This window comes from Cydia pomonella, chromosome 2, assembly GCF_033807575.1.
Source record: "Cydia pomonella isolate Wapato2018A chromosome 2, ilCydPomo1, whole genome shotgun sequence".
Lineage (NCBI taxonomy): Eukaryota > Metazoa > Arthropoda > Insecta > Lepidoptera > Tortricidae > Cydia > Cydia pomonella.
The window spans coordinates 15,617,034-15,644,420 of record NC_084704.1 but is presented as its reverse complement, the minus strand read 5'-3'; the positions used below and the strand labels follow the sequence as shown (position 1 = coordinate 15,644,420).

Sequence of the window (27,387 nt, the reverse complement as noted above, 5' to 3'; positions counted from 1 at the left end):
CATTTTGTATAGGATTTTGAGTTTCCAAAACGTCCCGCTTGGCGCGCTCTTTCTAAATCCAATACAAAATGAGACTAAACGCAAACGCGTACGTCACGTTTCGAAATCGAATTTATTTACACTAGGGGTACTGTTCTATTCTTTTATTCTTTATTTCATTGTATTCATGTTCATAATACAATAAGGTATTACAAGCATAAACGGTAGGTACATTAAAAGCTATTACAGTGTAAAAGACTTCCTCTCTGAAGATATACAGCTAGATTTGTAGTAGTTTTAAGATTTTTGCATGCTAGTACAACCTGTTTAGTACAAATAGCAGAATAAGCAACCAATTGTCACTTACCGCCTACTTATTCTGTGCAAATAAATACATACATACAATGATTTCATTCATAACTTGTCCATGCACTTTTGAACCCTACTGTAATACGTAAGCAAAGAGGCAAAGAATAGGTAAGTGAATGGTAATTTTTAACCGACTTCAAAATTTCAAAAGAGGAGGTTATCAATTCGGTTGTATGTTTTTTTTAATTTTTGTTTTATTTTTTTTTTGTTTGTTACTCCATAACTCCGTCATTTATGAACCAATTTTGAAAATTATTTTTTTGTATGAATTTATATATATACAGATTGGTCCCGTTTTTGTCAAAACTCAGTTCTGATGATGAGATCCATGAGGAATCGAGGGAACTCTTCAAATGTGAAAGGCATACATATAGTGATTTTTGTATTTTCTTTAACAAATCAAGCATTTAAATTTAAAAATGTGATATTTGATGAAGTGGAACTGCTGATGATGATCATAATGGCACTCTTCAACGACGCATAGTACACGTTTGGCGATTTGTCCTCTTCGCTGTGTTTGTTAAGCAAATTAGATTTTCAAGATAAATTTTTGTCAAGTTCGAGTTCTGACGATGGGGTCTATAAGGAATCGAGGGTACTCCTGAAATGTTAAAGGAATATATATATATATATATATATATATATATAGTGATCTTAGTATTTTCATTAACAAATTAAGTATTTACATTTGTAGAAGTGACATTTGATGAAGTGGAACTGCTGATGATTACCAGAACGGAACTCTTCAATGATGCATAGTTCACGTTTGGCAATTTGTTCTCTTTGCCAAGCAGTTAGGTTTTCAAGGCACATTTTTATATTTCTATCCTATTTAGTTTTTTTAATAATTATCTGGTGCTTTATTTCATGCATGGTGTGCAATAATTTATCTTAAACAGTCGAATACCCTATTGCGGGTATCTTACCAGTCAACCATAGGGCATATCTGAAATGTGTCAAGGTGGGTGCAGTGGCAAAAAAAAAACATGTTACCTCCTTTTCTACATAGTTAGGCGTAGGACGCTGTCTTTTTAATTTCATTGTATGTAACCTAAAATCAACAATAATCGTTCTTTCACCGGTCTCTCTCATTGAAGTCGGTTTTTTTTTCTTAAAAATTCTGTAAGTGTATTATAGGACAGATAGCGCTAAGGTAAGGCCGTTATAAGCAAATTAGGTAAGTTACGCCTTACGCATAACTTATACAAAACTTTCCCTGCGACTGAAAGTGGAATTGTTCCATTAAGACATTGTTAATTATTTATATTTGCATTATTATCACGTTAAATCTCGTATATCGGTATATGTAAACGACTAACTTCATTTAACTTCAAAAATAATTCAAGTATTAGATATGTATTATGATATTATGAATATATGAGCAGATAAGTTGTAGGCGGTGCAAAAACATGAGATATAGATGATACAATTAGGTACATGTACGAACACAATACAATCATAAGAAATACACAAACATAAATATACATATATAAATAAATATAAATAATATTGATACAAATACATAATACTTACATATACATACATATATATGAAATCAGATGAACTTACAAAGCAGAAACACTAAGATTTTCCAGTACTTCCTTCCTTATGCTACGACTCTGTCCGTCCGTCTGTCTGTCACATTGCTAAATTTCTATAGAATTACTTTAGCTATCTATTTCAAATTTTGGAATAGTTATGACCAACGCTAATCCAGACACATTGGAAGTGTTTTTTTATTATTGAATAATTATGGAAAATGCCCAATATAAAGAGGGGGCAAAATTTCAAAGTCTAGTTATTAGGTAAAGTGGGGTATTATTTGAAAGAGCTAAAATCAAACATTACAAAACATTTTTTTATTAATTGTTCATAGTGGAAAGTTTAAAAGAAAATGTAATGAAGAATTATCCCTGAAAAATCACAGTCCGCGCAAATTAGTTAGCCAATTTGCCAATAGACGACGCGGTACACAATTATGCTTAATATACGTCTGGTCAAAAGTCTTTCGTGATTATAGTTACATTAGACAATTGAAAGTTTGTACGGAACCCTCGCCCTTGACTGGTTTGTTTTAAACAATACCTAGTACTTAAAAACGTATAAAACATCTACGTGAACATCATAACATTAAAACAGACAAATCAATCACTCTAAATCACGAATGAGGTATATAGGTGGGTATCAAATATTTTGCTACATACGAGAACAAAGCTTGATGTCAGTTTTACGAGGAATAAAAACTAAATGCGCTCTTTCCATTTTACGCCTTGGTTTCATAAGGGTAGAGGCTCGGGAAATGTTTGATATAACATATTTTTTATACTACGTTGGTGGCAAACAACCATACGGCCGGCCTGATGGCAAGCAGTCTCTTTATCCTATGTACATATGCACACCTGCAACTCCAGAGGATACATTTCTTGTTCATTAATGTTTATGTTGTATGAAAAAACAAGACCATATATTAGACCAAGGACAAAGCGGTAATTGCACTGGCGCCTCATCTCGACAACAGTGCAACATCAGTGTATGACCGCCAAAATACTGTCGAGTCGACCTTCATATTAAATTGACGACCTTATTAATCTTAAAAATATTTTTTTCCAAACTAATTAATTAAAAGGAGAGAATGTATTTAACATTTTGGTGTTACAAGTATGAGATTTCATTTTAAGCATAAAACTACTTACAATAGGATAGGATAGATTCAACGCTCTATAATATGCTCACAGGATCGGTATTATTTCTTGATTGATTGATTGATTGATTGATTGATATATTTATTCGTTATGACATAGGTACATTGTATTGGTTTTAGAGGTAAAGCATATTACGAACACTATGTTTCTTATTTACTCATCGTCTATATCGCAACTTCTTCAGTTCACTTAGCTACATCTGCAATTAGTGCTGGAGGTAATAGGTACTTACTAATTTATTTTTTCTGTAACATAGTAATAATAAAGTAGAAGTTATGTAGAGTACGAAGTACGATCTGTACAGAACTTATGATATGCTGATATGACGTCTAAACATATAAGTATACATTTGCGTGATCGGGCTAACTGGCGGCACACTGGACAGCAATAATGTTGTGAATCAGAAACTGCGCGTGACGAGCAAGCAAAGGGTTTCAATTACAAAGTCGTAAAGCTATTAAAATATATTTGCAATACTGTAGGTAAATCTTTGGCTTTATTGATACCTACCACGTCCGGTTGGATCTGATTAGCATTAATGGGATACATACATATATGTCGAATTTGTTTTATAGAACTGTAAAATTCTAAAATAATGGGACCCATATAGCACAAAAGGTTCTAGTTTTGGAAAACTACGGTGTATCTCTATTTAAGTACGTACATTAATTTTTGTGGTATACATAAGAATCTACTGTATGCCTGATGCCTGTTCGCTTATTGACCATTTCCCCTATTTCCTGAATTTTTGAGGAAACGGCAAGTGTTGTGCCTACTTAGGAAGGTACCTATGACAAGAGAAATCAGTACAAATATAATAACAAAAAAAGCGGCCAAGTGCGAGTCGGACTCGCCCATGAAGGGTTCCGTACCATTTATGACGTATTAAAAAAAAACTTCTTACTAGATCTCGTTCAAACCAATTTTCGGTAGAAGTTTGCATGGTGATGTACATCATATATTTTTTTAGTTTTATCATTCTCTTATTTTAGAAGTTACAGGGGGACACACACACATTTTACCACTTTGGAAGTGTCTCTCGCGCAAACTATTCAGTTTAGAAAAAAATGATAATAGAAACCTCAATATCATTTTTGAAGACCTATCCATAGATAACCCACACGTATGCGTTTGATGAAAAAAAAATTGAGTTTCAGTTCTAAGTATGGGGAACCCCTAAAATTTAGTGTTTTTTTTTTCTATTTTAGTGTGAAAATCTTTATGCGGTTTATAGAATACATCTGCTTACTAAGTTTGAACAGTATAGTTCTTATAGTTTCGGAAACAAGTGGCTGTGACATAAACGGACAGACAGACGGACATGACGAATCTGTAAGGGTTCCGTTTTTTGCCATTTGGCTACGGAACCCTAAAAACGTTCTAACCAGTCGAAATGTTAGACTTCGCTTTTTGTGGTAACGCGCTATAACTGTAAACTTCAATTATTTAAGTTGATTAAACATTCAGCATTTGTTTACAAAAAACTCTTAACAATACTCAAAAGGCCTTAACTGAATACGAAATATCTGTCAGTTGCATCTTATTTTATTATAAAGGAAGTGCCGAATTTACATAATTAACAAAGTTTGTAATAAGAAAAGTTAGTTTTAGTTGGCCTTGTGAACAAGTTAGCGAGTAAAACTGGCTACAATACAACTGGAGAAAAACAAGGGTGAAGTTGTTTGATATGAAACGCGGAAGTGTAGGAAAGCGATAAAAGTCTATTGGAAATGTTTCATGGTCGAGGTTAGGACTTTGCCAACAGCGGTCTCGGATTCATCTGAAGATATATACGGCAAATAAAAACGGTGTCACGTAATGGCACAAATATTGGACAAGGAATTTATACGAACATATATATATGTACCTATAAATAAACCATTTTTTTATCAAGCAGATACGTCTGCGAGCAATACTACAATACAATACAACATAACACAATACAATTGTATATTGTACGTATCAATACAAAAATTTTGGCTAAAATTTAATTTTTGGTACAAGACTTTATCGCTGACTGTACTTTTCTTTCCACATATAACTAATACTCATCGAGACAACTCCAAACCCAAGGCGCCATTCATTTAGTACGTAAGACGATTTTTGCCAGTTCGGACCTTAAGAGCCCGGTAACGATTTTAGAGCAAAAATGTAAAATTGATAGATTTAGTCGTTGAGATTGTACACCTTTTGTTATGTAATATCTAAATATCAAGTATTGGTTTCTATTAGCATGTTTTTTCATCTTGCCTTTTATTAATGAGGTCGCAAGCGTGTGTCCTCGTTAATATGTGACGAGAAGGGACAGTTTTTGAAAAGTCATCAAAAAATTATGGTAGTAAATTATACAAAATGATGTATAAGAACAGTTTCAGCAAATGTTGTAGATTGTTTAAGTATCAAAATTACGTTGAAATTACACTACTTCAAATGTATAATAACGAAAATGTAGTTTATTAACGTTAAAGTACAGGATATGTGTAATACAAAATTACCATTTTTAGTAGTCCAAACTTTACGAAGTTTACAAATAAGATGGACAAAATCACGACTTTACGCGCGTTTACCTAAACGTCTATCAGAAAAAAAACATCATTAATAATTAAGTGAGTCTGTTCTCAAAAAAATAAATAATGAAAGATAACAAGACATGCTAATAGAAACCAATACTTGTTATTTCTAATTATTAACAAAAGGTTTACAATTTCATGCGCTAAATCTATCAATTTGACATTTTTGCGACTAAAATTGATAACGGTCTCTTAAACCTTTTTAATAAAAAGGACTTTTGTAATATTCTTGGGGTCAGAAAACTTACCGTTCCGAAAGCTTCGTGTGGAGCTACAATAAACAATGCCACTGTCCACGATCGCAGTGTTACAGTAATTGCTTAATTAAGACTTTGCTAAGTCGCACAAGGACACGCGTCAGCCTGACGCGCGAGGGACAAAAATAGTTTTGTCGCCAGTATTGTAACTTTACCACCGTCTAATACAGGCTCCCGTCCCGTTCTTACAGTTAATTGAAGTAAAATTACATCGTGTGGGTATGGTAGTTTTATTATATGTACAGTCAGCATCAGTAGCCACCTTGGAATAATTTTCCAAACAGAAATAAAGTCAGTCCAAGACAACTCTGCAACGAGTTTGATAGCACACGCAGTGCAAGTGTTATTTTAAACGTCAATCCTCTATGAAATTTATGACGTAAAAATATCACTTGCACTGCGTGTGCTATCAAAATCGTTGTGACTTGTCTGATTATACATCTCTACAGTTTGTGTCCAAAAGTATCTGTTACAGGCGATTATTTTGTACATATAAAAGATATCAAAAATCATTTAATTAATATCTAAAGTACCCAACTAGCAAATTATATAAAAGTCGAGAGCACGTATTTATTTTCGCTTTTGATGCTATAAACAATATAACAACACTCGAAAAAAAGTCCTGTAAACGTTGACTCGAAGCGAAAAAGGCGCATTTTATACAAACTTGAGTGTTATAAAACTAGAGTAAGCACTGTATAAGAAGCAAACCGATGCTAAGATTTGAGTAAAAGTGGATAAAAACACTTCTAGTGTTTTAATAGCAACAATAGCGCCTTAATTCGATTATTCGTTCTATAAATGCAGCCACACTGCTTTATCCCGGCAAATATGTTACGTAAAAGCTGCCAAATTGCTTTTACTCGGCATTTTAAATGTATAAGAGTGAAGGAATAGTTATTTGTACAACAAGAGAGCAAAGTTTGATATTTCTTCGAGTGCTTATTTTGAGTCCCGTGCAAGCGAAAGATTCTATAATAGATTCACGAGCGTAGCGAGTGAATCTAATTTAGAATCTTGAGCGTAGTAAGGGACTCAAAAGCGCACGAGATGTAAATAACTTTGATCTCGTGTAGTACACAAAAAATTTCACGCCAGTCAGCCATTAAAAAATACAACCTGAAAAATGTAATCCGTCTTCATCACTATTTCACTCATGTTTTCTGAAGGTATTCTAACAATTAACTTTAATTACCGCAATAAAACAAAACGAAAGAATTTTCAATATAATGATACGAAAATAATTAATTAACGTACATCAATTGACAGTTCAATCGTCAACTTTTGTTTGTTAAAAAAAACTTTGTGAGATCTGGTCCGAATTGCGGATACTACTATTTGTCAACTATAGTAGAGATCGTTAAAAGTCGTTAAGTAGAATTATTTACTGCGTAACAATTGCGTAAATTTGTATAAGTACATTGTTTTGATTGTATAATAAAATACGTAAAATATGGTATTTTTATTAAATTTTAAACTTTAATTTCATTAATTAATTATTACGAATGAAGACTCGTAGGGTATTTTGGAACGATGCGGTCTGACTTATTTCGGGGGTCTATTATAAACCGTCAATATATCGTTGAATTACATATGCACTTTTTTGTCTCTTTCTCTTTGCTAATGACGTGAAAGGGATAAAGACAATAGAATCCAAATACTTCGAACTTGTATTAGGCCCCGCACGTTGAAATGACATTCGAATATGAAGGTCACTTGAATGTTATTTTGTCTTACTCAGTGAGCAAAATGCGATTTTGCTCACTGTTTTTAAGCAGCAAATTACCCTTGTTCCTGCTGCTGACGTGAAAATGATTTTATTCAATATGTGCTAAAAACATATATCAGGTAAACGATTAAACGACAAGATTAAGGAACAAAAAGGTATTTAATGATTTTTTACTGATGTCGTCCATGACGTTCTTACCATCAATGTGTACATAAGTTTATACCGTCAGTTAGTACACGTAATACAGTAAAACTTAGTGCGAAATAATACTTTAGTGTGAAAACCAAAGGCACTTGATCATGGGCCGCCTATTTACTTAAATTGAAATAATAAAATATTAATTAAACCGAACTGCACGTTCACAAACGTGCAGTTCGGTAAATCGGCCAAGATAACCAGCAATCTAAAGTTACCTAATTTAATTTCTGTAATTTATTGTGCGGAAGGTAACATAACATAGGTTGTAAGTTGATACTAACAAATATGGACTATATTAATTGTCTGAGAATAAATAATTTTTATTTTTATTTTTATTTATTTATTATTTATTAATTAAAATAAGTAAAGATTTGCTTACACGATCTAGTTTCTGTTATATCTCATTTATTCGATTTAAAATATTTAAATCGAGTAACTGTGTTTACTGCTACATTTATAGCACACGATGCGGCCATGTTAATTGATTTAGGGTTCCTCAAGTCGAAGAACCAAAATTATTGCTGAGTATACTATCTGATTTAATGTGTTTTAAACTTTTCTACGGAAATTAATGCTTCTTTTAAGTCTCTTCCACTTATTCCTATCGATTTTATTAGCAAAATTACCACGTATAAATTGAAACTAAACGACAAAATGGCTGACTTGTGCTGTTAATGTAGTTCAAAACTCTTTAAAAGTACTTTACGCTGAGTAAATTTATATTATTGCATTATTGTCAAATAGTTATTGGAATGCTTTTACTCGGCTTTTAGCTAGCAACACAAAAGACAATTGGGTAACACTCAGTTGTATTAAAGCGCCTTATTCAGGCAATTTGCTATTCTATAGCTGTTATATGATTTCTATACAACAATAGTGCTGAATATAAGTGATTTAGTCGCGCTAACTCAGCATTTGTTTAAAAGTGGAATGAAAGTGCTGTAGACGTTTATACGACATGATTATAACACAAATTAACAAAAATCACTAAATAATCGTGGTAACCGCTATTATACGATATAGTGATGTTTTAACAACCGTAACTCGGCTGTTATACGATTACAGGCTGAGTAAATCAATTCTTATAGGACTGTTTTGCTAGTTGGGTACCTACGTTAAATTAAGTTTAAACGGTCCTATACATTTAGTAAGTGGTACGCTGAGAGTTTAGTTTAAAAGGCCCAGTATTTAAGCCGTTATGAATTAACGATGATTCGGAAATCGTTTTTTTTTATTACTTTATTGAAGAATAATCATGTAAACAAGTAATGATATTTCTATCTCTTATTGTAGACAAAATAAACCACGTAGCGAACGTGGTACTTAATGTACAAGGGCGTTCAAAACTTAACACTTTGGATATATATAATTTTATTTTAAAAAGTTATTGATGTAATTTTGCTTGTTGGGTAACGTACTTGCTTTCGATGTCAGTTTAAAGTTTTTTGGTATTTGATATACAGGTGATAAAAAATTTACACTCCCATTGAAAATGTCAAGGTCAGACAGCCAAAATGTATGAAACAGGCAAAAAAAATTCGCGATTTCAGGGTTGGTCCCATAGTAAAAGTGGCTCAGTATGACCTATATATCCACCCCGTAAATGATTGCAGGTGACTAAATAAACAGCCTGTATTTCCGGAATAATCGCATGTAAACACTTAACGATTACACTCTAGAAGAAAAATTATTTTGACGCGAAAACAATTTATTTTGTTCTATAGGCAGGTTGTTTAAGTCGGCCGACTCTCCATACTAAGGCCAAAAATTCGTAGTGAATACCGAATATTAAACGGATCCCAACCAGTTTTATTACACCTTGTATGCAGTTACTCGCACATCTCGATTTGTCACGAAATCTCAAGTATCTTTATTTGATACTCGGTTCAAGAAATTCATTGGTTGCGAGATGTAAAATTAAAAGATCTGACGCAAGAAACCGAAGACGTGTCTATTTTCAATATTCAGAATGCATGTTATATGCGACGACATCGAAAAGAGGGATTGCTAGCAATACTTTAATGTAATGATAGGTAATTTTGTATTTTATGTGTGTTTCTAATATACGAACAGTACCTATCAGAAATTTATGTTTATAAGTGGGTGATGTAGACATGAGCTTACTCCCTTAACAATACATAATTGTGTGCTTAGAACATTATGCACATAGTGCATACTTCACCCGCTTAGCTGAATGTGGAGATCCGGCTTAGATTACGTCTAAAAATATTGTAAGGCTGATAATTCTAACTCGAAATACTCAGTTGGATTACTGATAGCAATAATATAACCGTGCATTGGCGGTGTGAGGTGCTGAGACAAAGCGCCATTTGGGTGGTAGGTATGGCACTGGCATCGTGATAACCTCCGCCATATTTAGAAAAATAGTATAAAAATATTGACGGAGGTTTAGGATAATATGATAAAAGTTATATTTATGATTCTAATCTAAATCCGTATGGTAAATTGGTATCCCATCAAAAACAATACTTGTCAAAAAAACCAAGTCTCTGCGGTAAAAAGTTGTGAGATCCATGTAATACCAAATCGGTTATTAATTTATTCAGTCTCTACTTAAGCGACTTTCTGTCTTAATACGTCCAGTCTCTAAGACCACGATCGTGTTCCATAACAATTGAAAATCAATTGTGTCTGGAATCTCCGTACTCGAAGCATTAAGTTGTTACGTAATAATTAACAGCATCTTATTGTGACGCATATCAATATTAAAATTCTTTAATGTTTTATATAAATATATTGAGACTTGGCCATCGCCTGAAAACACGTGTAAATTCAATCGCCTGAAAACACATGTAAATTCAATTATTTAGTGCGATGGCCAAGTATCGGCCAAATATCGTTACGAATAAAGCCAATATTGAAAAATTTAACTGAAGACTTGGCTGTATGGGCTTAATTTTCTTTGCGGTCTTTTCTAGATTTTTTAGTTTTTCCTTGATTCATACACCAATCACTACTTATATTCCAAATTTGAAACTTCTAGGTCTGCTAGAAGTGCCTTAGAATTTTGATGATCGGTGAGTCAGTGAGTGACAAAATTAAGAAATTTGACCCGTTATAATTCTTAAAATACTGGTTCAAATTGAATGAAATTTGAAATATACCGTGTCTTTACAATGCCTGCATGGTTACTGAAAATTTCAGTCTTCTAGTTTTATCCACAACGAAGTTACAGGGGGTCGAAAATGGTCTGAATTGCTTCGAGAAAAGGATGGTACGGCCGTGATGCTTTTTTGCTCGACTTGGTGGGGGCACTGCCGTGCCCCCAGAAATATATCAAAATAAACTTAAGAGGAAAGAATAGCTTTGCGATCCTAGCGAAATAAGGTCCTAGCGAGGTACTTTTTCTATGAAATTCTATTTCGGGAGAAAACGTTTACCACTAACTAATTCTTAACAAATCACTTTGATTTTGATGTCGATCGCTTTAATTAATATAATATATGCTAGGTTTATAGGTTTTTAAAAAATTAAAAAGATTTTTTTGTTTTGTAAATTTAGAAAAAAAACCTATAAATCTAGTTTTTCATTGTGTCAATAACATACTAAAAAATCATGGAGAATGGCAAATATTTAATTTAAGTTAAAAAACGTTTCCTATTTTTGTATGGACGATCACTATTTCCCCCTTAAAGTTCGCAATCTTTAAAAAATCTAACCCAGAATTTGAAAGCTAATACTACGACGAACTGCTAGCTACCTTTGTCTTGAATGCTGGTTATATTGTAGACTACTAGTGATACTGACCATGATGAGTGATACTGATTTAATCTCCCTTTCATCCATTTCACCGTATTAGTTTGTTTTACTGTTTTCGCCCAAAATCAAGGGAACGATTCCTAAAATAATTAATTACTTAGATGTGTACTAGTGTTGGTTAAGACTCGAGTTCTTTGAGTCCTCTGCTTTAAGACTCGACTCAGTTTTTCAGACTTATATAATTAAGACGAAACTCGAGTTCTTTTCAACTTATTAGAGACTCAAGTCTTTTGTAGAGACTTGAGTCCTTTTCGGAGAACTTGTATTTTTTTTTCCAAATAACTTCGAAATGCCTTGTCTTTATGTAAAATTCATGGATGTACATAACATAAATCATACAATAACGCCTATTTCCTTTACTGTTGTTTAGATAAAACCTATAAAATTGTTGACTGAGGCATTATTCGGAGATTCGAGTTATTTTGAGTTGCGCTTAAAAAAGACTCAATAAGGGACTCGACTCGGGACTGAAAAGACTCAAAAGTTTTTAAAGCTCTGAGTCTCGTAAAAACAAGTAGAGAGAGAAATGTCTTTAATTTAGACTCAAAAGACTCGAGTTCTTACCAATACTAACATAATGTGTACAGCTGTGCGTTTCATAACAGGTTGAATAGTGTTGGTAAATTAGGCAGGCACTAGGCACAGTAAATAAAGCTGCGTAAGTAATAAAAGTCATCTTTGTCTTCTTGCAGACGAATAATTTCTAATCTGGAAGTCCACCTGTATTAAAGGTAGGTATAACAAGTAGGGCCGACGATAAGGTCAGCAGAGCAACGGGTGTCACATCATGTGCCGCGTTCGCCCCGGACATTGCTGAATGTTTACGGCGAGCTGAAGGGCGGAAAGCGGATGAGATGAAATCGAATTGGGTTTTTGTTTTACCTACTTCAACCGAATATATACCTACACGTTGTTTCAAACATAATAACTATGACTAGAAAATATTAGGTATTAAACAAATAGAGTTTTGTAATATTTGATTTTAATTCGTTAATTTATGGAATAGTTATTTATTTTGCAAGGGGCCAAAGTTTGTTGTCTAACGAGCGTAGCGAGTGATTCGAGAAGTGGAATCTTGTGCGTTGCGAGGGTTTCAAGGCACGAGGGTTAAACAAACTTTGCCTCCGAGTAAAACACATATTTTTCACCACACTAACGCGAGAAAAACAATTACTATGAAATACCAAAAAAATCAAACCAAATCAAATCCAAATGAACGTAATAAAAAATGTATTACCTACTCAAAATCATCATTTAAAAGTCAATTCCACTAGCTAACATAAAGCTAATATGGATGTTATTATGTCTCACTCAGTGAGCAAAATGCGATTTTGCTCACTGTTTTTAAGCAGCAAATTACCCTTGTTCGAGCTGTTGAAGTGAAAAACTTATTTAAGTTATTCTGATTCATGTTCAAGTCGTCAACTTGTTCAGATGAGCCGAACAAACAAATAAAATACGTGGTGCGTACTAACCTTAATAAATTAATTCTAATACGACATCTATTCTAATAGTAATATATGTAATACACAAGTGAATATGCTATTCGTAAAAATTATCTGTGCTCCAGAAAACTACCTGTAATATTGCCTAATAATAGAAGAGTCAGGATTTATGTTAATAGAGCTATTTTGTTAATATTACTTAGTAATATTTATCTTACTACTTGTCTACGTACCTAAGACAAGCCAAGAGATTTCCTTTTATTGTGATTTATGATTTATGATTATGATTTATGATTTATTCAAGTAACCACAAAATGTAACAATACAGGGCTAGCCTAAGACATTACATTTCTTATAATTAAGGTCATTATAATTATATATGTTAAAAAATACTAATAAAAATAAGCTACACGTCATGTCATAAAATACATTAAACATTTAAATAATTAAATCAGGTCAGTAACTCGCATATTTTTAAACAATCTTTCTCAATAACCGTCCAGCCGTCCGCAAACAAATCGCAGGAGTGTTGCACAGCAGCGAGCTTATTGAGCGTGTGCAACGCTCGACAAACGGGCGAGTTGCGCCGCGAGACCGTGCGGGCGGGAGGGACCGCGAAGAGGCGCAGGCGGTCAGCACGAAACCGGGCACGCCCGTCTGGGACAAATAGTCGACATGCCTCGCCAACTAACTCAGGACAGTCCAGACGACCGCGCAGGATACGAAGCACTGTTACCAGCTGGTCGAACAGTCTGCGCGTCGCTAGTGCATTGTATCCTAGCGCACCCTGCAAGTAAGCCGTCGGATACATGAACGGATAGTACCCGTACATTTTCTTGAAGAGAGTACGCAGAAAACATTTTTGAACCTTCTCAAGCATAAGCATGTAGGTCGTCTCGTATGGGCTCCATACGCACGAGCTTGCTTCCAGTTTGGATCGTACCAGAGCAGAGTATAAAACTTTGAAGACACCAACATGCTTAAAGTCTTTGCAGTTACGTGTAACAAACCCCAAGCGCTTAAACCCTTCTGCAACCAGAGAGCGTATATGGTCATGAAATGTAAGACCAGGATCAAAGAGCACCCCCAGGTCCTTCATAGAATGAGTGCGGGATATAGACTTGCAATCGATGAGGTAGTTCGAGAGTATGCCCAGCCTAGCCCGGGTGAAACTCATGACATGGCACTTGGCCACATTAAGGGAAAGGCGGTTTTTAACGCTCCATCGATATATCGCATCCAGGTTATGCTGCATGTCCTGGCAATCTGACGGGGTTTTGATATCTACCATGACTTTTATGTCATCGGCATATAATAGAAGTTTACCGGAAACCAGACAGGTCGAAAGATCATTCACCATAATAGTGAAGAGAAAGGGACCTAGCAAGGATCCCTGACTAACACCAGATCTTGTTGGGCACAGATCGGAGTCAAAGCAACCGAGCCGAACGAATTGTTTACGATCCTTCAGGTAGCTGGCAAACAATTGAAGGAGTGATGGGTCAAAGCCTACTGCGGACAGTTTTTCTAAAAGGATATCGTTGTCAACCTGGTCAAATGCTTTCCTGAAATCAAGGTATGCAACATCAACCTGGCATCCTTTGACCAGTTTATCCGAGACGTGGTTTACGAGCGAGAGAAGGTTTGTGTTGACGGAGCGGCCTTTCCTGAACCCATGCTGCGCATCATTTAAATAAGGATCAACTAAAGTGTACAATTTAGAGTGCAGGACACTCTCGAAAACCTTAGCAAATGAGCTCAGGATGGCGATGGGACGGTAGTTTTCGGCTCGCGACTTGTCACCCGCCTTTAGAATTGGAGTGACTCTCGAGGTTTTCCAACTATGAGGATAGGTGCCAGACTTGAGCGCCAGATTGAACACATGGGCTAAAGGACCCGATAGTTGGGATTTAAATGCCTTAATTATAAACGCGGGGACATTGTCCGGACCAAGACCGGACGTGATAAAGGAACGTAGTTCTATAAATACTATGATCCTTCTTTATCAGCATAAAAGGGTAAATAATTTACCATATATACAATATAACAGCCTAAAGTAGTGTTCCACTCGTTCTGTGGCGGCTCTCGTGATATGTACACACGATCTCTCTACATAAGGATCATTTCACTATTCGCTAGTAAGGTATATTATTGTCAACTCACCAGTATTGATTATCAAAATAAACGGCTTTAAAAGGTTTCATCTCTAGAGCTAATTAATGGCACACGCGTAGCACCATGAGAATGGTGCAATAGGCGCGCATCGCACACATTAGAAATTTGGTATCTCTCAACAAAACTCATAATATGACCGTTTAACATACACAGACATACCTTCTGATAGAGAAACGGCCTGGTGAGCGCCAGGTACCGCTCCAACGCCATAGTGACGGCGATACAAACGCTGCCGATGCCGAACACACGCAGAACCACACGTATGGCGCAGTAGGCACGCGTCGCCCTCACCCACGGAATGGTCTCGGCTACCACCATCGACGCCATCATTCCAACCTGTCAAAAAAATCAACATTTAATATGGTCAAAAACTAAGACACTAGGAAATACCTATTGTGTTTATTTTTTTTCTGCGCTAGCCCTGATATCCTCTTTTAAAAAAGGAACAGTTTTTAAGGATAGCAATGGTAACGAGAATGGCGGTTGTGGACTATTTTATACATCATTATAGCATAAAAATGATTGTTCATCGTTAGTTCTAGAAAGCTGCAATTTGGCATGGATACATAAATCATTCTTGGTGACAGGACGGTAAAGTAAAAATTACAAAATCATTTTATTTACGGTAAGTAAGTAAATATTCTTTATTGCAACAACAATTTATATACATGTAAAACTGCAAATAAATTTTAAAGGAAAATAGAACCAGGTAACAACAGGCGGCTAAAAAGCGATCTCTTCGAGACAACCTTTAGGTAGCAGGCAGAGATAGAAAGTATAGTTTTAACTGATTTTTGAAAATGGGGAGAGATCTAGCTCCACTAGCTGCAGATCTTAATTCCACTGGCAAAGCATTCCACAGCCGAACAGCCTGGAAGGTAAAAGAGCTATAATAAAATTTTGTAGTAGATGAGGGAGGAGCAAGAATAGAGAAGAGAGATACTTGAAACGCTCTTTGAGATAAGGTGGTGTAGCGGGGTTAAAGAGAATGCCATAAGGGAGGGCAAGAACATGAGAGTCATCCCCCACGGTACCTCCCTTACAAAGTTTTTTTTTCGCTTAGATCGCAATGGTGTGGGGTGTCGTTGGATAGGTATTTCAAAAGGGTTTTCAAACTTTTTTGATAAAGTAAATATTTTCGGAAATAAACACTTCAATAGACAAGAATATGGGTTCAAAAAATATGAAAAGAAAAGAAAAACTAAAGCTAAATACTTTCAATGAAAACTATAGCGAACATGATCGGTCCAGCCGTTTTTGAGTTATTGCAAAAAGTTTTCGCGTAGGAAAAATACGCACAAGCGCTGCGAAGGTACTCCCTTATACTTGTAATGTACGTGATACTTAATTAATAGCCCCCGTTTAGCTTATTTTGACAGAATGGTAACTACGGAACCCTACACTGAGTATGGCCGATTTTTTAAAACTTATTCTATAGCCAATAGTTCTAAATATTACACCATAATAAAACTCATGTGTTTAACCTATTTTGGTTGGTTGCTTACAAATTTGAATTGAACGAATAATGCAATAAATCGTTAATCGCCCCTTCAGTTTCAGGTTTCAATAGATTCGCAAACATACAGCTCAATATGATGTTAATTCAGTCGTAACTCAATTATCAAGCGTTGGCGCGTCGACATATATAGGGTGATCAATCCAAAACGGTCAGTAAGGAGAAGTCAGAAACTATGAGAGATAGCCACATCTGTTCTTAGGAAACATGGCTTCGATTTTAAATTTCATAATAATGACATTCAATCTTTTGTTTTAATCTCTCTTACACAACCGGGAATCGAACATGCTCGAAGTCATGTAAACAATGTTAGGTATAAATTCTGCGAGTTTTTTCGTTGTTATTGTTGATAATACGTATCTTAAGTCACAAGGATTGAAAGAAAAACCCGACAATAAGATAATTACTTTATTTCAGTAAACGTTCAAAATGGTAACCATGTCCCGGGTTGCAAAGATTAATTCTTTTGGGTAACGAATGCATTATTGCGTTTCGTATTTTTATTATTAAATTTAAAATCGAAGCCATGTTTCCTAAGAACAGATGTGGTTATCTCTCATAGTTGCTGACTTCTCCATACTGACCGTTTTGGATTGATCACCCTGTATATATTGTTGTCGTTGTATATTATTATGTTATTTTTGCTGTAACACATAAGGACTCATTTATCCCTAAACTTTAGTTTAGGTTAGGGATGCAAATCTGTCTGGTTATTGACATCGACAAGAACGGTTTTGTCGTATAAGTAGAGACCAACTGGTGTAGCAAACAAAATATAATAAATAAATCAAATAACTAATTTAATAAGGTACTTGGTGACTAATTATAGGTACACGATGTTCACGAGTAACTTATGAGACCTAGTCTAAATATCCTATTGATAGATGCGATTTTGCTCACTGTTTTTAAGCAGCAAATTACCCTAGATCGAGCTGCTGACGTAAAAAAATATTTTATAGACTATTTAAGGCCTATTGCAGGCTTGAACCGTTGTATCATGCGTGCTGCAATATTCGGTACATTGCTAACTACAGAGTAGGTACATACAATGTATTCAGTTAATTGACCAAATCCCGAAATGTGACGAAAATCGCATGTAAGATCTTGAACCGTCTAAATGGGGATTTAATCATTAAAATTTTAACTATTTTAATCATAAGCAAAAGTAATAAATAACAATCAGTATTTTTAAAGTGGGTAATACTCGTTTACTTATAGCTTGCTTTCAAATAAATTTTTGACTTATAACCTTGTTTAATTATTATTTGTTTAATCTTGATTGCACAATACATAATGGTATACTGGACTATGATGCATATAATGCCTGAAGACATTCTCTACCAATGGGTTAAACCAGAAAGTTTAAGTAGGTTTAAAGTATATTAGTAAATTCAATTTTAACCAAGACTCAAGACTGAATACTGCATTTTAAGTTATATTGATAAACTTACATATACACTTATACAAATAGACATACATACATTGACTCATATATTTCTTTAAGTACACCTAGTGTGGGTCATTAAGAGGACAATGAAGAAAGTTTGTCAAGGAAATACTTGCGCAACATGCGCTTAAAAGTGAGTTTAGGCTTCCCTAGGGATTTTTTTGCTATTTCTTCATCTAAACCTGTGTGAAATATCACCCTCTATGAGCAAGTGTGATGAAACTTAAATTACGAATACACAAAATAAACATACGAGTACTTAACAAACAGGAATCCAGCATATTAAAGCAAATCTTACCAAGGCAACGATATCGTTACACGCTAGAGAAGTAAGCAGCAGCAGATGTTTTCTGTTGCGCACTCTCCTCTCTCCCTTCCTCAGGCACACGATGGCAATCCCATTCCCGAGGATACCGGTGACGTACACCACCTTCAGAATTATACTGAATATCTTCCCCACTTGTGGGCTGGCGCATGGCTCGGATGTGCCGTTCTCGAAGTGAAGAGACTCATTGAGGAAATTATACTCGGTGAAGTCCTCTGGTGATAACGTCGTTATGTCCATGTTTGAATTTGTCTCCAAATCCAACTTGGCTTTACGGTGTTTGCATTATCAAAGATTTTTTTTGCTAATATTTATGCGTTTTCATTTCCGTTATTATAATATATATATATAGACGGTTCAACCGTGACGTTGCTTGTATGCCTGTGTTCGTCTGCGTCTACCTCGTGCACTCTGAAATAAAGGTTCAACATTAGACAGTCATGTTCATGAAAATATTTATTATTATTTTTTAAATAAATAATCTAAATTGCATATGACATGCCATATGGAGAATAAAATGGTATGTTAAACACGATGGTACTGTAGATAAAAAACATCCTATGAATATATAGCCAATTTTCGGAGCTCATTTTGTTCATATGTATTTAATTGATTGAATGTTTTGTTTTTTTCCATTAGTAATTTATAGTAGTAATTTATACAACCTAACTAAAAAGGCATGTATCCAGAAGATATGTATACATATAGATATATACAAGTATGAAAGTAATAAGGAGGTCAATTCTAATTTAGCAATATGGGTTTGAACCAGTTTTTATAAGACCTTAACGATCGTCTTGGTGATTGGCGCGAATCTCACGCTCGACTTTCATTTCATTTCGCATACTTACACCAAACTTTTTTGTTTATTACAACTGTTGCTAGTACTTAGGTACCCAAATGCCTCGCTTCGGACACGGGCGACCGTTGGACATTGGAACTGATCATGAAAGCGTGATCTATCTTTAAGCCCGTATCAAAATGAGGTCGAAATCATAACATATCTGAATCGGCCACCTCGTTTACCCGCAAAACGTGTTTAAAAAATTAGTTTTTAAAGAGAATCTGTTCAAAATTTGTTACCGTAGGTAATATTTATTAATTCCCTTTCCTTTAACTGCCGATTTAACATTAATTGCGAACCAAACGATCATTTTCATCATCTTATTATTAACGAGTATATACATAGTTACGTTACTGTTATAGTACATTACTATAGAGGCCGGGAAGGGTTGCAGGACAAGTAGATATAGGGGCCGGCAACTCCGTTTCTCGCCGACATTTGTTTAGTGCTTTTCTCAAAAACTTAAATGAAAAAATGTAGTCAATTTGCTTACTGTTTTTAACGCATTCACTGCCACCGACGCGTATATGCGTTCACCGTCATACAAGTTTGTTCCTAGGCCACGCCCCCTGGCAGTGAATGCGTTAAGCAGCAAATTACCCTTGTTCGAGCTGCTGAGGTGAAATGTAAATTGATTTTATTTATGGTTAAAACACGGAAACGGCAAATCACACATTGTAGTTAAATCAGTAGTAAGCGTTATAAAAACCAATCACTCTACTTTTAAGTGCCAATTACATCCACACTTCCCGATATCGGGTCCGAAATCAGTCCCGATGTCGGACCTGATAATCGTTTTCGTTTCACGGAGTATCAGCCCATCGGAAGCGCTGGTGGCCTAGCGGTAAGAGCATGCAACTTGCAATCCGGAGGTCGCGGGTTCAAACCCCGGCTCGTACCAATGAGTTTTTCGGAACTTAATGTAGGAAATATTATTTGATATTTACCAGTCGCTATTCGGTGAAGGACAACATCGCGAGGAAACCGGACTAATCCCAACAAGGCCTAGTTTACCCTCTGGGTTGGAAGGTCAGATAGTAGTCGCTTTCGTAAAAACTAGTGCCTACGAAAAAAAAGGATCATAAGGATCCAAAAAATTAAACATTGAACATTTTTGGCAATTAGAGACAATAGTTTTTTTTTAAATAATATACCGCAATAAAACAAAACGAAAGAAATTTCAATAAAACAATACGGAAATAATAAAATAACGAACATCAATTGACAGTTTAATCGACAACTTTTTTTGTAAAAAGAAGTTTATAAGATACGGTCCGATTTGCGGATACAACTATTTGTCAACTATAGTAGAGATCGTTAAAAGTAGAATTATTTACTTTGCGTAACAATTGCGTATTTTTTTGAGTTCATTGTTTTGATTGTATAATAAAATACGTAAAATAATATGGTGTTTTATTAAATTTTTAAAGGTTTTATTTCATTCATTAATTTTTACTAATGAAGATTCGTAGGGTTTGGAACGATGCGGTCTGACGTATTTTGGGGGTCTATTATAAACTGTCAAATGTCAATATACAGTTGGATTACGTATGCACTTTTTTTTTGTTTCTTTCTTTTTGTTAATGATAATTAACATGATAATAATTACCCTTGTTCGAGCTGCTGACGTGAAAAGTATTTTTACGTGTCAAATGTTGTAAAAGATGTGATGATAATGGTGATATTTGATGAAATGGAAAAGTACTCTTGCGTGGACCCGCCGTATAGGTAGACCATAGCGAGTGTGGATGTAATTGGCCCATTAGTACAAAAGCCACTTTTCCTCATTGCGTTTGAGTGTAGGTAATTGTGCCTTTCAATTAAAGTCACAGGAAATTATCAACTCATGATTCTCATGAATCATAGGAATCCCATAATATAATAACTCCTTCTTTTTAGCCTATGACGGGAAGGGCCCTTATTTTAGCTGTATATTTATGTATGTATGTAGAGGTATATAGGTATGTGAATTGTTAATATCTTTGTATTGTGTGTTCCTCCGTCGTCTTGAAATATTTCAGCGGATTTTAAGTGAACGAAGTGTTATTCGATACGTTTTTCTGCCACGACTGACATACCTACGCTACATGTTAGATGTAAGACCACTTTTAAAGAACTTTTACTAACAATAAAGACGTAGTTTGGTTAGTATTTCAGATGATTTGTTTGGATTGTAATATATTTTTATCACCTTCCTTCTTACCTACATTGCTTTCTGTTTGCTACGAATACACTGAAAGTCATATCACTAATACAAACGACTGGCGATTGCCTTCATTATATTTACAATTTTACATCATAAACAAACCAATTAGATGATTTATTATTAGGTGATTAGAAAGAAATCACTGTTGGTGACAAGTAGCACGTAACTCGTAGTCGCGCTAAATACATAGACGTATCTTCATTTCAACACCTAATTTGAATTCGTATCTTAATGTCTTTGGTGGAATTATAAGAATGTTTATATTTATTGTTTCATGATTGGGGCCGATGTGATGTCGTGACCAATATACAGCGTGAGCAATTCAAATGGAGAAGTAAGTTACTTAAATACTGAAATTATACTTAAAAAGAAAATTGGTTCAGAAGAGGCTCATTTTAGAGTTAAGATAAGAGAGAAATTGTAGTTTTTAAATTATATTACACATTTTACTTAATTATGTCTGACGTCGACTGTACTTGCTATCGTCCACACTGTTAACTGACAATTTCGAAAGTCAATTAACGCCTATTTCCTTAAATACCTTCTAAACTATCTACTTAAAAAATATAGGAAATCTTCACAATAAGCCATGTAATTTAATATGTCTCCCGATATAGTTTATATTTTATTTATTTACGTTACTCGTCCATCTTTGGGCACCCAATTTTAACTCAATCGGATCAGACGGACAGACAGGCTCACGAGTGATCCTATAAGGGTCCCGTTTTGCCTTTAAGGTAGCTCACCTATGGAACAATAAAAATATCAAAAAATAAAATTATTCTAATAATAGCTCTGACCTGATTCAACTATTCATTTATACAATAACCATATGTCACGACTCATGAACATGGATGCCCACGGTAGCAGAAGTTCGCAAATTCCGCCGCTTTCGTATTATCATCAGCTTATCTGGCTTATCGAAGTTGCAGCGCTCAACAAGCTGTTATGTTGTTATTAAGCACTTGCCCCTGATAAACATTTTTAGCAGAAGATATGTATTGCAAAAAAAAAAAAAACATGGGTTACTGAAGGCAAAATGGCTTAGTAAATGTATACATAAATGTAAATATAAAATATATTCGAGATATATGCAATTAAATTGGGTAATATATATGTGCCTTTTGATTGTATTTTATGATGACTTAATGTACCTACAATAATGCACTGAAAATCCCTTTACATGATATGTTGTACCTACACTAATCGTATACGTTATTTATACGAGTATAATTAGACGATTGTAATTATTTAGATACGTCCTGTTACCTGTTTACAGAATGATACGATTAACGGGTGCACGAGTATATTCGATGTTATTCGTCTACTGACTTCTGTTTAAAAATGGCTAAAATAACTTTAATATTTAAAATAAAACCTTTTCATGAAATATCTTCAATTACTTAATGTATTTTTTTTGCTTTCTAAGAATTCAATTTATCGAGACGTCTGAATCATCTCACCGACTTTAAACATATCAGTTGGTATGTATTTAAATAGTATAATATTTCATTTATTCCTTTTTAAAGTCGTTTTTTTTTGTGTAAAAAGTTTTTGTTGCATTTTAACTTTGTGCGCAGGTATGTCAGTTCCATTTATAACTTCGTAAAGTAAAATTGGACTTTTTACAGACACAAAAATACACGGAAAATATAAGGTTTAGGCATTATATTGTAGTGAAACACGGGTGATTTTTCAGCAACTCGACGACTGGCGCCAATTTTGCGTGACGGGTATGAGGGGTAGGCTAGTCCCGCCAGCCCCACTCCTCAAGGAATCCTATCAAACCTTTGATGTTGAGTAGGACCTCGGGGAAATCTCTCGGAGATCCAAGATGTTATGCCCTGTATTTAGCCACTCCTCTGCATTCCAGCATGGTTGTAGGCATATTTTTAATTTATGACGTCAACTAATTTTCACCTTGTCAAAAACATTTCCATCTAAAAAACCTTCCATGCACTACTAGCAAAATGTTTCAGGACATGAATTGAGATAAACTAAGACAATTAGACTAAGACAGACAGCTGCAGAGATAGTTGACCCCCCTCCCTACAAACAAATTTCTATGCACTGGGGGTCAGTTATCTTTCAACTAATTGTTTATAACATTAAATAAAATAGCAATGGCATGGTGCTCCAATAAGAAAACGTGGTGAAATAATGAAAAAATAATCGATCAATTTTTTTCAGACCTGATACCTTTTTCCTTAGGACGTACAAAATTTACCGTTTGAAGAATGACCTTTCTCTACTTGTGTAAGTTTCGAATCATATTTTATGTACTTTACTGCCGGGTGCGAGATTTATAAAAAATCAGCCATGACCATATCGGGCCATGCTCAGAGTAGGGTTCCATAGTTACTCTTCTGTCACAATAAGCTAAACTGGAACTTAAAGTATAGTAGATTATTAACCAAGGGATGAGCTGTGGATAGTACGTATTTTTACTATGAAGGGGAAACTTTGCTATAACTCAAAAACAGCTAAACTGATCATGTTTGCTATAGTTTTCATTTAATGTCTTTCTTACGGTCTACTTCCACGATTATTTCATATTTTTTGACCTATGGTTCAAAAGTTAGAGGGGGGGACACATTTTTTTTCTTTCGGAGCAATTATCTCCGAATATATTCACTTTATCAAAAAAAAATTGTTGAAGAACCCTATTAGTTTTGAAAGACCTTTCAAACAATATCCCACACTGTAGGGTTGAAGCAAAAAAATTGATCCCCACTTTACGTGTAGTGGAGGTACCCTAAAAAAAAATTTTAGATTTTATTCTACGACTTTGGCGGCTTTATTGATTTATATATCCATGTCAAATTTCAGCTTTCTAGCACTAACGACCACGGAGCAAAGCCTCGGACAGACAGACAGACGGACATGGCGAAACTATAAGGGTTCCTAGTTGACTACGGAACCCAAAAAAATGTTGGCCTGAGTTTTTCGGATTTCACGGTTTACTTGTGTTTGCGACTTAAATCGGTACATTAAAATCACACAATGTACATAATACAGTAGGAACTTACCAACGAATAAAATAAGTTTACTCTATCGGTCACAAGTCAATCGCTAATTAGCACTATCCAAATAACTAACTTCTACTATAACTTCAATAAAGTCTACCTTTATTACAACACGTGGTTCTAACCAGAAGTTAAAACTTCGTTCGGATGTTTGGCGCGAACCGGGCTGCGTCAATAAGCGCACTCCTCGGCGGCCGGCGCGGACGGTGGGTCAAGCTAGACTGACGCACACTGGACACTTTCGGGACTGCCTCCTGTAGACCTTCTTTGCTTGTTTGTTCATAAATCGTATTAGTGTCATCTCTGAAATTGATTTTGGTATAATTTGACCCCGTGATTCGTTGGTAACACCGATGTCTAGGACCACTTGGCTGTAAGTATAGTTAAAAAATAAATCAAAGCTAATATTATGTTATTAATTATGCGGAGGTCAGACAAATTACCTACGTCAGATGTGGCGATTAACCTACTCGGCGAACAGTGAACACCCAGCATCTATCTATAATATTTAACTAATATTTTTTGAAGTTTAAATTACCAAACTTCAAAAAATCTGTAAAATAGAATCGAACAAGTAACCTTACCACGACTGTCTTATCAGTACCCCTAGTGTAACTAAATTCGATTTTGAAACGTGACGAACGCGTTTGCGTTAAGTCTCATTTTGTATAGGATTTTGAGTTTCCAAAACGTCCCGCTTGGCGCGCTCTTTCTAAATCCAATACAAAATGAGACTAAACGCAAACGCGTACGTCACGTTTCAAAATCGAATTTAGTTACACTAGGGGTACAGTGTCAAACTGACACGCTAATGTATAGTAGTTTTGCCAATAGTGCGAAACTAAAATAGTGTCATTCACCTGAGTTAAACATTTTACTTTTCATTTCAAATTCGAGAAAAGTAAAATACAGATGCGTTTAAAAAAACACGACCAAGTATAAACTTCAGTGGTATTTCTTGAGGGTACTTACGAGTACTTTCAATTAACAATTTAGGTAAAAATCTCGTTATATATGGAATGCGGAGTTAATTATCAGAATGGAAATTGTACAACAAATTCATTTAAAACCAGAATTTAGAAAGTACTTATCAGTTATTATTATTCTCTAGAGCTAGTAACGTATCTTTTTCTGCACACTTTTTATAATAACTTTTTATAACACTTTTTATTATAACAACGACTTTCAGAGAATGACAGATGAAAACTTAATTTCTATACATGTCGCTCGCACTAATACGCCAGTATGAGTGAGATGCAAAAGTAAGTTACGCTCGCGCTAGTGAATATGCCAGTGTCAAACTGTTGGTAGCCGTAAAGGATCTCATTATCTAAACGTAACATAAAGTTTGACGACGACTACATTCAAATGTACCAATGTCTTAAAGAATGTTGGCATATTAAATAAAAAACGATTTTACACAGATTAAAATGCCATTACAATCATTTACGGTGATAGTGTATCTCATGACGATTAGGTACAGTCAGCAGCAGATTTAACCTCAACCGATCTATATTAGAAGTATTGTTCAACAACGTTTGTTACATGTTGACATCGTAAGGGCCAAAAAAATATTAGAGAAGTAACTTGTAAAAATCATCTTATAGAAAATTGTTTTAAAAATAATGTTTTGCTTTTCTTAATGCAACTTGTATCTATTCTAGAAGGGCACAAATGTCATTATAAAATACGCTTTTAAGATTTAGGTTTAGTTTTTAGGGTTTCGTAGTTAACTAGGAACTTATAGTTTTGCCATCTCCGTCTTTCCTGTCTCTCTGTCCGTCTGTCCGTCCGTGGCTTTGTTCCATGACCGTTAGTGCTAAAAAGCTGAAATTTGGCATGGATATTTAATATATATTATATATATATAAATCAGACACGCTGACAAGCCGTAAAATAAAAACTAGAAAAAAAAAACAATTTTTCTAGGGTGGCTCGTACACGAAAACTGGGGATAATTTTTTTTTCGCTTCAACCCTGTAGTTTGGGGTATTTTTTTGTAATATATATGGGTTTTCAAAAACTGTTTTTGAAAATCATAAAATTTTCGGAAATAATCGCTCTGATAGAAAAAAAATGTTGCCCTCCCCCCACTATCTTTTGAACTATGGGTCCAAAAAACATGAAAAAAATTGTGAAAGTAAAGCTTAGTAATGACTTTCAAGGAAAACTATAACGAACCTGGTTGGTTGAGCCGTTTTTGAGTTTTTGCAAAAAGTTAATTTTGATGGTCAGGTAACTACGGAACCCTACTCTGGACATTATTTTTTCGCATGGCACGGAAGACACGGAAACTTTCGTTGCCCGGTATATGTTTGTTTTTATTATTCAACTCATTATTGCTACGGCGTAGCACTATGTTTCGTAGCATGAGCATAGTTTTACGTCATCGAGATTCATAAATGTATACATATAGTTGATTACGAGCCAATTCGAACGTACACTGACATTAGAATGATATTTGAATTATTTAGTTTTTTTGTGTCTCGACCGCCCCAATACATGTACGGAAGTACGAGAGAAATGCACGATATTTGAATGATGTCAGATCTCAGTCTGATATCAGCGTTCGAATTGGCCGGTATGCCTCATAAACAGCTTCATGTTATGTAGGCATGTATAGGTTTATAATTTGAGCATAGTAATTGTTTATCGGCAATTTACATAGTGTGACATACGTTAAGTACATATTATAACTTAAATACATTTATTATATAGCCATTTATTCTGAAAATGTTCGTTGTTTTTTTAACATTAGTTTAGAAATCTCTTACGGACCGTTTCGAAGAATGATTAAGACATGTTTAAGATCGATAACT

The 27,387-nt window shown here is 34.8% G+C and overlaps 1 protein-coding gene across 2 annotated transcripts in view; it reads right to left on the bottom strand.

Annotated features, from left to right (window-relative positions):
* LOC133534465 (prostaglandin E2 receptor EP3 subtype) overlaps positions 1 to 25,151 on the bottom strand; it is a 74,131-nt gene extending 48,980 nt beyond the window's left edge. The window contains exons 1-3 of one of the 2 annotated variants that reach the window (XM_061873605.1): positions 24,572 to 25,151; positions 18,466 to 18,903; positions 15,364 to 15,540 (exon numbers count right to left, since the gene is read on the bottom strand). In XM_061873605.1, the coding sequence (XP_061729589.1) occupies positions 15,364 to 15,540; positions 18,466 to 18,732 (444 nt within the window). In that variant the 5' untranslated portion in view covers positions 18,733 to 18,903; positions 24,572 to 25,151. The remainder of the gene's footprint in view (positions 1 to 15,363; positions 15,541 to 18,465; positions 18,904 to 24,571) is intronic. The other variant, XM_061873606.1, reaches the window with a different exon arrangement.
* Between the last annotated feature and the right edge of the window lie 2,236 nt (positions 25,152 to 27,387).